This window comes from Ahaetulla prasina, chromosome 1, assembly GCF_028640845.1.
Source record: "Ahaetulla prasina isolate Xishuangbanna chromosome 1, ASM2864084v1, whole genome shotgun sequence".
In the NCBI taxonomy this organism is placed as follows: Eukaryota; Metazoa; Chordata; class Lepidosauria; order Squamata; family Colubridae; genus Ahaetulla; species Ahaetulla prasina.
The window spans coordinates 223,469,368-223,482,252 of NC_080539.1; the positions used below are offsets into that span (position 1 = coordinate 223,469,368).

Below are 12,885 nucleotides of genomic sequence, written 5' to 3' on the forward strand. Positions count from 1 at the left end.
TTTTTTTTTTTTTTTTTTTTTTTTTTTTTTTTTTTTTTTTTTTTTTTTTTTTTTTTTTTTTTTTTTTTTTTTTTTTTTTTTTTTTTTTTTTTTTTTTTTTTTTTTTTTTTTTTTTTTTTTTTTTTTTTTTTTTTTTTTTTTTTTTTTTTTTTTTTTTTTTTTTTTTTTTTTTTTTTTTTTTTTTTTTTTTTTTTTTTTTTTTTTTTTTTTTTTTTTTTTTTTTTTTTTTTTTTTTTTTTTTTTTTTTTTTTTTTTTTTTTTTTTTTTTTTTTTTTTTTTTTTTTTTTTTTTTTTTTTTTTTTTTTTTTTTTTTTTTTTTTTTTTTTTTTTTTTTTTTTTTTTTTTTTTTTTTTTTTTTTTTTTTTTTTTTTTTTTTTTTTTTTTTTTTTTTTTTTTTTTTTTTTTTTTTTTTTTTTTTTTTTTTTTTTTTTTTTTTTTTTTTTTTTTTTTTTTTTTTTTTTTTTTTTTTTTTTTTTTTTTTTTTTTTTTTTTTTTTTTTTTTTTTTTTTTTTTTTTTTTTTTTTTTTTTTTTTTTTTTTTTTTTTTTTTTTTTTTTTTTTTTTTTTTTTTTTTTTTTTTTTTTTTTTTTTTTTTTTTTTTTTTTTTTTTTTTTTTTTTTTTTTTTTTTTTTTTTTTTTTTTTTTTTTTTTTTTTTTTTTTTTTTTTTTTTTTTTTTTTTTTTTTTTTTTTTTTTTTTTTTTTTTTTTTTTTTTTTTTTTTTTTTTTTTTTTTTTTTTTTTTTTTTTTTTTTTTTTTTTTTTTTTTTTTTTTTTTTTTTTTTTTTTTTTTTTTTTTTTTTTTTTTTTTTTTTTTTTTTTTTTTTTTTTTTTTTTTTTTTTTTTTTTTTTTTTTTTTTTTTTTTTTTTTTTTTTTTTTTTTTTTTTTTTTTTTTTTTTTTTTTTTTTTTTTTTTTTTTTTTTTTTTTTTTTTTTTTTTTTTTTTTTTTTTTTTTTTTTTTTTTTTTTTTTTTTTTTTTTTTTTTTTTTTTTTTTTTTTTTTTTTTTTTTTTTTTTTTTTTTTTTTTTTTTTTTTTTTTTTTTTTTTTTTTTTTTTTTTTTTTTTTTTTTTTTTTTTTTTTTTTTTTTTTTTTTTTTTTTTTTTTTTTTTTTTTTTTTTTTTTTTTTTTTTTTTTTTTTTTTTTTTTTTTTTTTTTTTTTTTTTTTTTTTTTTTTTTTTTTTTTTTTTTTTTTTTTTTTTTTTTTTTTTTTTTTTTTTTTTTTTTTTTTTTTTTTTTAAACAAAACATAGGACTGCAACCATCCACCTTTTCAATTTCTAAGAAGGCCTAGAAATTTAAATAGAACTTAGAAGCTTTGTTGGAAATACAGGCGGTGCTTGAAGAAGATGTTCTGATTTGCAGCATTATTGCTTCCTATTCATTTTTTTAAAAAATTAGAAGTATAAAGCATTTTGATGGAGCAGGGAATTTATGGAGGCCAAGGCAAGGGTGAAACCCAGCAGGTTCTGACAGGTTCTGGAGAACCGGTAGCGGAAATTTTGAGTAGTTCGGTAGAAGCAGCAAATGCCACCTCTGGCTGGCCCCAGAATGGGGAGGGAATGGGGATTTTGCAGTATCCTTCCCCTGGAGTATGGTGGGAATGGGGATTTTGCAATATCCTTCCCACAGGAGTGGGGAGGGAGTGTGGATTTTGTAGTATCCTTCCCCTGGAGTATGGTGGGAATGGGGATTTTGCAATATCCTTCCCACAGGAGTGGGGAGGGAGTGTGGATTTTGTAGTATCCTTCCCCTGGAGTATGGTGGGAATGGGGATTTTGCAATATCCTTCCCACAGGAGTGGGGAGGGAGTGTGGATTTTGTAGTATCCTTCCCCTGCCATGCCCACCAAGCCAAACCATGCCCAAGCCACACCCCCAAGCCACACTACACCCACCAAGCTACGCCCACAAAACCAGTAGTAAAAAAATTTGGATGTCACCACTGGGCCAAGGGTCATATTGGTGAACACACTGTCACTCTTAGGACCCATCTTGGGGACCTCGAGTTAAACAATCAAACTGACATTCATCCTGTAATGAAAGAGTTGCTTTTTATTTAGTATGATTAAAGGGTTAATTGGTCACTTCCTAATAAGAAAGGCAGCCATAAAGCTGAGAGAATTTAATGATTAGAAAAGGGTAAGAGGATAGAGACAGGCTGATCTTCTCTGTGCTTTGTAGTTTAAGGGGAGCCGGGAGGAGAGTCCTCAAAGGGATTACAGGGATGTAAACTAGATTTGAAAAAGTTTTTTTTTTTTTAATCCTGGATGAAAGGAATGGCAAACTACTTCTACACTGTTTCCAGGAAAACTGCATCAACAGGGTCCATAAATAAACCAGAAATCAAGCTATTGTTTAATTGTTCATGATCATCTGGTCCTCCAAGTAAATGAAAGACAATATTTATTTAGAAAATTTAAATGGCTGCCCATCTCATATAACAAGATCTGGACAGAGTACAAACATAGCAAAAATTAAAACAACAAAATCAATCTAAAACACTAGACATAAATCAATATATGTCTGTCTGTCTGTCTGTCTGTCTGTCTGTCTATCTATCTATCTATCTATCTATCTATCTATCTATCTATCTATCTATCTATCTATCTATCTATCTATCAGCTGGATACCCGTGCTTCACTACAAAACTATGTGATGGGCCTTGATAAATTGACACTTACAGCTTGAAAATTAATGAGTAGTTAAGATCGGCCTCTCCTCTCTCCTTCTCTCCCTCAGCCTTGCCCCACAGAAACATATCCTATCCTATCCCTTTCTCTCCCTCAGGCTTGCTGCACAGAGACCTCCCCTATCCTATCTCCTTCTCTCCCTCAGCCTTGCCCCACAGAAGCCTATCCTATCCCCTTCTCTCCCTTCTCTCCTTCAGCCTTGCCCCACAGAAGCCTCCCCATCCTACCCCCTTCTCTCCCTCACCCTTGCCCCACAGAAGCCTCCCCTATCCTATCCCCTTCTCTCCCTCAGCCTTGCCCTACAGAAGCCTCCCCTATCCTATCCCGTTTGCTGCTGTGAAAGTAAAACTGAAACTGAAACTCTTCTCTTCTGCTTGCGTTTTACATTTGGAACAGATTTCTTTTGAGGAGGGGAGGGGGAGTAGAACTCCTTAGCATCAGAGGGCTGTTTGAAAAGTGAAATAGTATTTGCTGTGTGAGCAAGAAGGAGACAGGAAGGACCTTTCTTAGTGAGCACATAGAAGCCAAGAGGAACATACATGGCAAATTTCAAGTTTGTAGGCTTTACGGTTCTGGAGACTTCATGATTACAGCCTGAGTGGTTTTTGCTTTTATATATATAAATCTCTATATATATATTGCTCCCAGAAGCACGAAGCTGAAGCCTGAAGATGACGAATGAGACTTCGTCGAAACGTCGCCAAGACACTTCCAATTTTACATGGGAGAAAACCTGAACAACCAAAGACCTACATACAAACACCCGTGAAAACCTCAGAAAACAGATCTATCTATCTATACATATTACCCCTTCACATTTATACATCTAAAATATTACAGTATTACCAAAAAAAAATAAGGTGGTGATAACAATTTAAGTTTAAACTTCTATATAATAATTTTGATATCTGGAGTCAACGGTAATGAGTTTTCAAAGATTATTTATCTACTCATTCACCCAAACAAATTGTGGACCAAATTGTGCCATTTCCGCTGAAATAAACCAGAGTTTCATCACAAATGATAGCAGTGGTGGACACTGTAGAAGTCTCAAAAATCATGAATAAGCGCATCAGCGTGCCTACCGTTCCTGCCGTAATGTTCCCTTTTATTTGTATCCATTTCATGTATTCATAATTATGTATATATTTATATCTGTTATCTAATTGATGAAATAAATAAATAAAATAAACAAATATGGTCAGGAATCAGTGGAACTAAGAATGTCTTAAGCCAAAACGCATTTTGTAAAAGGCCAGAGGCAAATAGGAAAAAAAAAAGAACTAAATATGTTTACATATATCCATAAGAAAGGAAAAGAAAATCAGAAATTATTGCGAAAAGATGAACAATGAGAGAATGTGAAAAACAAAATCTCCAGCTTGAAGGAGACAACAAGGAAGAAACAAGAATGAGCTCAACTAAAAAAGAGTTATTCAAAAAAGGATATAAAACTTCAGTTCAAATAGGTACTAAACATTTAGAGAAATCTGAAAAACAAAAAGCTATTGAAATTTTTCAATGAGATTTTTCATAGGCAAAAAAGGAAACTATGATAACATGTTATAATTGTGACAAAAATGGGCACATTTATTTCAAGAGGCAAGCAACTGACTCAAAATCGGAACCACAAAACAAGGTGTTACAACAATTTTAAATTGAAGAAGAGTATCCAAATGATTGCTTATTGCTAATTAGGCCTAGATAAGTACAGACTGCAGAAGGAATGCAAGAACCATAATAATAATAGCAATAATAGAATAGAATAGAATTTTATTGGCCAAGTGTGATTGGACACACAAGGAATTTGTCTTGGTGCATATGCTCTCAGTGTACATAAAAGAAAAGATACGTTCATCAAGGTACAACATTTACAACACAATTGATGATCAATATATCAATATAAATCATAAGGATTGCCAGCAACAAGTTATAGTCATACAGTCATAAGTGGAAAGAGATTGGTGATGGGAACTATGAAACGATTAATAGTAGTGCAGATTCAGTAAATAGTCTGATAGTGTTGAGGGAATTATTTGTTTAGCAGAGTGATGGCCTTCGGGAAAAAACTGTTCTTGTGTCTAGTTGTTCTGGTGTGCAGTGCTCTATAGCCTCGTATTGAGGGTAGGAGGTGAAACAGTTTATGTCCAGGATGCGAGGGATCTGCAAATATTTTCACGGCCTCTTCTTGATTCGTGCAGTATACAGGTCCTCAATGGAAGGCAAGTTGGTAGCAATTATTTTTCTGCAGTTCTAATTATCCTCTGAAGTCTGTGTTTTCTTGTTGGGTTGCAGAACCGAACCAGACAGTTATAGAGGTGCAAATGACAGACTCAATAATTCCTCTGTAGAACTGGATCAGCAGCTCCTTGGGCAGTTTGAGCTTACTGAGTTGGCGCAGAAAGAACATTCTTTGTTGTCCTTTTTAATGATGTTTTTGATGTTAGCTGTCCATTTGAGATCTTGCGATATGATAGAACCCAGAAATTTGAAGGTTTCTACTGTTGATACTGTGTTGTCAAGTATTGTGAGAGGTGGAAGTATGGAAGGGTTTTTCCTAAAGTCTACCACCATTTCTACGGTTTTGAGTGTGTTCAGTTCCAGATTGTTTTGGTTGCACCACAAGGCTAGTCGTTCGACCTGTCGTCTATATCGGATTCGTCATTGTCTCGAATGAGACCAATCACTGTTGTGTCATCTGCGAACTTCAGTAGCTTAACAAATGGATCATTGGAGATGCAGTCATTGGTATACAGAGAGAAGAGAAGTGGGGAGAGCACACAGCCTTGGGGGCCCCTGTGCTAATTGTACAGGTATTTGATGTGATCTTGCTTAGCTTCACCTGCTGCTTCCTGTTTGTTAGGAAGCTTGTGATCCACTTACAAGTCTGTTCCGGTACCTGTAGCTGGTTTAGCTTAGTTAGAAGAATGTCTGGAATGATGGTATTGAATGCTGAACTAAAGTCTACAAAGAGGACCCTTGCATAGGTCTTTGGAGACTCAAGATGTTGTAGGATGTAGTGCAGAGCCATATTAACAGCATCATCTGTTGATCTATTTGCTCGGTATGCAAATTGCAAGGGGTCTAAAAGCGGATTCGTGGTGGTTTTCAGGTAGGAAAGCACTAGCCTTTCAAAGGTTTTCATGACTACAGATGTTAGAGCAACTGGTCTGTAGTCATTCAGTTCCTGATGATAATAACAACAACAACAACAGAGTTGGAAGGGACCTTGGAGGTCTTCTAGTCCAACCCCTTGCCCAGGCAGGAAACCCTACACCACTTCAGACAAATAGTTATCCGACATTTTCTTAAAAATTTCCAGTGTTGGAGCATTCACAACTTCTGCAGGCAAGTCGTTCCACTCATTAATTGTTCTGACTGTCAGGAAATTTCTCCTTATTTCTAAGTTGCTTCTTTCCTTGATCAGTTTCCACCCATTGCTTCTTGTTCTACCCTCAGGTGCTTTGGAGAATAGTTTGACTCCTTCTTCTTTGTGACAACCCCTGAGATATTGTTGGAGCCAAGGTCTCCCACCTGACTGGAACTACATGGGTCTCCTGGCGGGCACGGCAACTGGTCCGCATCTGCAACCGGGCATCAAGCCTAAGGCACAGATGTACCAATGCGTTGAGGGTCAGAGGGATATCAACCCGAACCAGCTCATCCTGCAACTCCTCTGATAAGCCATCCTGAAATGTATCCAAAGGGTTGCCTCATTCCAGGCTGAATCCTGGCTAAGCAGCCAAAACTCGTTGATATATTCCTTTAATCGTTTCCGGTCCTGCTTCAGGGTCTTCAGTCGTCTGGTAGCAGTCTGCATTTTCATGGGGTCCTCATACATCAGTCAGAGATGATCACAAAGCCCCTGAAATGATCCAACAGAGGACTATCCTGCACCATCAGGGGCGTGGCCCAGCGAGCTGCAGAGCCTGAAAGCAGACTGAGTACAAACCCCACTTTATCCTGGTCAGTGGGAAAGTCCTCCCTTTTCAGGCTCATAAAAAGCTGGCACTGTCCCATAAAAGCAGGAAACATGGCTTGAGTACCATCAAACTTGTCTGGCACCGCAATATGACCTCTTCTACGGGGAGGGGGAGAGGCTGGAGCTTGGAGCTGAGCCATCTGTGCAGATAACAAAGCTACTTGCTGATGAAGCTGCGCAGTCATGGCATGGAGCTCCTCTATTGATAGAGGTTTGTTGCTACTTCTCCTCGTGGGCCGGAAAACAAACTGTTGTGACCCAGACCCAAGTAGGTAGCAACAAACTCAGTTCGTGATAAAATAAACTTTATTCGAACAGCTGGGAATTACTCCATTCCCAGCGTCGTGCAACTCAAAATAAAACAAAGGCCTCACAAAAAACATATTCTTCGGTTATCACGAACCTGAGTCCAATTAGGCAAACTGCCAAGCCCTTCCTGATAAGTGTCCAGAAGTCAGAGCAGAGAACGGAGCAAAGAACACAGATGCAATGTTGTTTTCTGGCAAATTGAAACACTGGTGCTGGTCTTCTTTTAAGCCTTATGGGAGGGGCCAATTATCTCTTGGCCCTACTCCCGAGTTGACCTCTCTGCTTGAGCTGCCCTTGCCTTTTGGCAGCTCTTCTCATACGAGCATTAGGAACAGGCTCCTCCAGTTCCTCTTCCTCACTAATCTCAGACTCTGGAGGCTCTAGAGCAGTGGTTCTCAACCTGTGGGTCGTGACCCTGTTGGGGGTCGAATGACGATTTGCCAGGGGTCGCCTAAGACCATCGGAAATATGGGAAGTATACTTGGTCAAGAATCACGCTCCAATGGTTGACCCCACAAGCCAGCTGCAGGCTCTTCAAATCGCTAGCCAAATTCGGCTTCAGGCACAATGAATTAAAAAAGAGAGAAATCTTTGCTCTGATGTCTCCCTCTCAAGCCAGCTGCCATCACTCCCAATCGCTAGCCTAATCTGGCTTCAGGTGCGATAAACTTAATAGGGGAGGAGTCCCCGCTTTAATGCCTCCGTCCTCAAGGCAATTGCAAGCAGTTCAGATTGCTAGCCAATAAGGCTTCAGGCGTGATAAATTAAAAAAAAAATTGCCGCTTTTTCCCTTCTGCGGCTGTTGAGGCACGCTGAGATTGCTGCCTATCACCGCAATGAATTTTACGGTTAGTCGCCACATCGTGGAAATTGTATTAAAGGGTCGCAGCACTATAAAGATTGAGAACCACTGCTCTAGAGTCCGTGACCTCATCACTGACTGATACTGTTGCCAGCTCCATAGGCTGCTGACGGACCACAACAGATATTGGAATACTGGTATCATGTCTCCCTAGTCCTTCTTTTCATTAAATTAAACAATTATGGGAAAGTAAATGTTAACTCAGTCCTGAAGAAGGAGTAGGTTTGGAAAGACACTCAAAATTCTGCCCAAGGTTCTGTTATTACAGTATTACCAAAAAAAATAAGGTGGTGATAACAATTTAAGTTTAAACTTCTATATAATAATTTTGATATCTGGAGTCAACGGTAATGAGTTTTCAAAGATTATTTATCTACTCATTCACCCAAACAAATTGTGGACCAAATTGTGCCACTTCCGCTGAAATAAACCAGAGTTTCATCACAAATGATAGCAGTGGTGGACACTGTAGAAGTCTCAAAAATCATGAATAAGATCAGCGCCTACCGTCCCTGCCCTAATGTTCCCTTTTATTTGTATCCATTTCATGTATTCATAATTATGTATATATTTATATCTGTTATCTAATTGATGAAATAAATAAATAAAATAAACAAATAGGGTCAGGAATCAGTGGAACTAAGAATGTCTTAAGCCAAAACGCATTTTGTAAAAGGCCAGAGGCAAATAGGAAAAAAAAAAGAACTAAATATATTTACATATATCCATAAGAAAGGAAAAGAAAATCAGAAATTCTTGCCAAAAGATGAACAATGAGAGAATGTGAAAAACAAAATCTCCAGCTTGAAGGAGACAACAAGGAAGAAACAAGAATGAGCTCAACTAAAAAAGAGTTATTCAAAAAAGGATATAAAACTTCAGTTCAAATAGGTACTAAACATTTAGAGAAATCTGAAAAACAAAAAGCTATTGAAATTTTTCAATGAGATTTTTCATAGGCAAAAAAAGAAACCATGATAACATGTTATAATTGTGACAAAAATGGGCATATTTCAAGAGGCAAGCAACTGACTCAAAATCGGAACCACAAAACAAGGTGTTACAACAATTTTAAATTGAAGAAGAGTATCCTACAACACGAAGTGGCTGCAGCTCACTTCTTCATCAGATATATCAAATACTGTAGGCATTTGTAACCAAAAGTCATTCAATGTTTAAATTCTTATCAGCCCACAGGTGTGTGAGGATCTTAGCTTCCTACTGAAAGGAGCATAGAGACTATTTTCTGATTTACCAAATAATCTGCTACAATGTCCTTCCTGTCGAAGACTACTTCAGCTTCAACCACAACAATACACGAGCACACACGTGTATCACTCCAATCTTGATTGTAGAAAATATCACTTCAGTAACAGAGTTGTTAATGCCTGGAATGCACTACCTGACTCTATGGTCTCTTCCCAAAATCCTCAAAGCTTTAACCAAAGACTATCTACTATTGACCTCACCCCATTCCTAAGAGGTCTGCATAAGAGCACCAGCGTGCCTACCGTTCCTGCCGTAATGTTCCCTTTTATTTGTATCCATTTCATGTATTCATAATTATGTATATATTTATATCTGTTATCTAATTGATGAAATAAATAAATAAATAAATAAATAAATAAAATCCTATGTGTCACCTAGAGAAGTGAAGCTTTTGTGTCAAAGGGCAAGGATCAAGCACAAACTTTAATCCCCAGCTCCCCTTCCTTTTATAGATGCCAGCTCAAGTAGAGTACCTTCGTTCTTATTACATCTTGTCACATTCTGCATAAGCCTGCTATTTTTTCCATTCTGAAATTAAGGGTTTTTTTATTACTTTCCATATTTTTAATTAACTAATAGATCTGTTGCACTGAGGAAGAAAGAGTTTTGTTACAAAGTACAGGAAGACCCGCCTCAGAAAGAATAGCAGATTGGTAAAGACACAGTCCTTTAATATATTATTCATACCAAACAAATATAACATGTTTAAAAAGGCCAAATAAATCCCAATTCCCAAACAGGAATTTTAATCCAGAAAAATTTACAATATATTCCGTGTAATATATTTCTGGGATTTTCAGCCAATCTATGATATATATATTGCTCCCAGAAGCACAAGGTTGAAGCCTGAAGATGATTTAATGAGATCATTAAACGCCGCCAAGACACTTCCAATTTTACATGGAGAAAACCTGAACAACCAAAGACCTACATACAAACACCCGTGAAAACCTCAGAAAACAGATCTATCTATCTATACATATTACCCCTTCACATTTATACATCTAAAATATTACAGTATTACCAAAAAAAAATAAGGTGGTGATAACAATTTAAGTTTAAACTTCTATATAATAATTTTGATATCTGGAGTCAACGGTAATGAGTTTTCAAAGATTATTTATCTACTCATTCACCCAAACAAATTGTGGACCAAATTGTGCCATTTCATGAAATAAACCAGAGTTTCATCACAAATGATAGCAGTGGTGGACACTGTAGAAGTCTCAAAATCATGAATAAGATCAGCTGCACCACTGCCCGCTGAGAATGTTCCCTTTTATTTGTATCCATTTCATGTATTCATAATTATGTATATATTTATATCTGTTATCTAATTGATGAAATAAATAAATAAAATAAACAAATAGGGTCAGGAATCAGTGGAACTAAGAATGTCTTAAGCCAAAACGCATTTTGTAAAAGGCCAGAGGCAAATAGGAAAAAAAAAAGAACTAAATATGTTTACATATCCATAAGAAAGGAAAAGAAAATCAGAAATTCTTGCCAAAAGATGAACAATGAGAGAATGTGAAAAACAAAATCTCCAGCTTGAAGGAGACAACAAGGAAGAAACAAGAATGAGCTCAACTAAAAAAGAGTTATTCAAAAAAGGATATAAAACTTCAGTTCAAATAGGTACTAAACATTTAGAGAAATCTGAAAAACAAAAAGCTATTGAAATTTTTCAATGAGATTTTTCATAGGCAAAAAAAGAAACCATGATAACATGTTATAATTGTGACAAAAATGGGCATATTTCAAGAGGCAAGCAACTGACTCAAAATCGGAACCACAAAACAAGGTGTTACAACAATTTTAAATTGAAGAAGAGTATCCAAATGATTGCTTATTGCTAATTAGGCCTAGATAAGTACAGACTGCAGAAGGAATGCAAGAACCATAATAATAATAGCAATAATGATAATAACAACAACAACAGAGTTGGAAGGGACCTTGGAGGTCTTCTAGTCCAACCCCCTGCCCAGGCAGGAAACCCTACACCACTTCAGACAAATAGTTATCCGACATTTTCTTAAAAATTTCCAGTGTTGGAGCATTCACAACTTCTGCAGGCAAGTCGTTCCACTCATTAATTGTTCTGACTGTCAGGAAATTTCTCCTTATTTCTAAGTTGCTTCTTTCCTTGATCAGTTTCCACCCATTGCTTCTTGTTCTACCCTCAGGTGCTTTGGAGAATAGTTTGACTCCTTCTTCTTTGTGGCAACCCCTGAGATATTGTTGGAGCCAAGGTCTCCCACCTGACTGGAACTACATGGGTCTCCTGGCGGGCACAGCAACTGGTCCGCATCTGCAACCGGGCATCAAGCCTAAGGCACAGATGTACCAATGCGTTGAGGGTCAGAGGGATATCAACCCGAACCAGCTCATCCTGCAACTCCTCTGATAAGCCATCCTGAAATGTATCCAAAGGGTTGCCTCATTCCAGGCTGAATCCTGGCTAAGCAGCCAAAACTCGTTGATATATTCCTGTAATCGTTTCCGGTCCTGCTTCAGGGTCTTCAGTCGTCTGGTAGCAGTCTGCATTTTGATGGGGTCCTCATACATCAGTCAGAGATGATCACAAAGCCCCTGAAATGATCCAACAGAGGACTATCCTGCACCATCAGGGGCGTGGCCCAGCGAGCTGCAGAGCCTGAAAGCAGACTAAGTACAAACCCCACTTTATCCTGATCAGTGGGAAAGTCCTCCCTTTTCAGGCTCATAAAAAGCTGGCACTGTCCCATAAAAGCAGGAAACATGGCTTGAGTACCATCAAACTTGTCTGGCACCGCAATATGACCTCTTCTACGGGGAGGGGGAGAGGCTGGAGCTTGGAGCTGAGCCATCTGTGCAGATAACAAAGCTACTTGCTGCTGAAGCTGCGCAGTCATGGCATGGAGCTCCTCTATTGATAGAGGTTTGTTGCTACTTCTCCTCGTGGGCCGGAAAACAAACTGTTGTGACCCAGACCCAAGTAGGTAGCAACAAACTCAGTTCGTGATAAAATAAACTTTATTCGAACAGCTGGGAATTACTCCATTCCCAGCGTCGTGCAACTCAAAATAAAACAAAGGCCTCACAAAAAACATATTCTTCGGTTATCACGAACCTGAGTCCAATTAGGCAAACTGCCAAGCCCTTCCTGATAAGTGTCCAGAAGTCAGAGCAGAGAACGGAGCAAAGAACACAGATGCAATGTTGTTTTCTGGCAAATTGAAACACCGGTGCTGGTCTTCTTTTAAGCCTTATGGGAGGGGCCAATTATCTCTTGGCCCTACTCCCGAGTTGACCTCTCTGCTTGAGCTGCCCTTGCCTTTTGGCAGCTCTTCTCATGCGAGCATTAGGAACAGGCTCCTCCAGTTCCTCTTCCTCACTAATCTCAGACTCTGGAGGCTCTAGAGCAGTGGTTCTCAACCTGTGGGTCGTGACCCTGTTGGGGGTCGAATGACGATTTGCCAGGGGTCGCCTAAGACCATCGGAAATATGGGAAGTATACTTGCGAGTCGAAGAATCACGCTCCAATGGTTGACTCCACAAGCCAGCTGCAGGCTCTTCAAATCGCTAGCCAAATTCGGCTTCAGGCACAATGAATTAAAAAAGAGAGAAATCTTTGCTCTGATGTCTCCCTCTCAAGCCAGCTGCCATCACTCCCAATCGCTAGCCTAATCTGGCTTCAGGTGCGATAAACTTAATAGGGGAGGAGTCTCCGCTTTAATGCCTCCGTCCTCAAGGCAATTGCAAGCAGTTCAGATTGCTAGCCAATAAGGCTTCAGG

General features: G+C 36.9%; 1 protein-coding gene across 1 annotated transcript; it reads right to left on the reverse strand.

The window, feature by feature from the left end:
• Positions 1-11,675: 11,675 nt before the first annotated feature.
• Positions 11,676-12,002, reverse strand: LOC131200950 (protein LDOC1-like). The gene has a single exon (XM_058188438.1). It carries the CDS (start codon positions 12,000-12,002, stop codon positions 11,676-11,678), a length of 327 nt encoding a protein of 108 aa, XP_058044421.1.
• Positions 12,003-12,885: the final 883 nt, after the last annotated feature.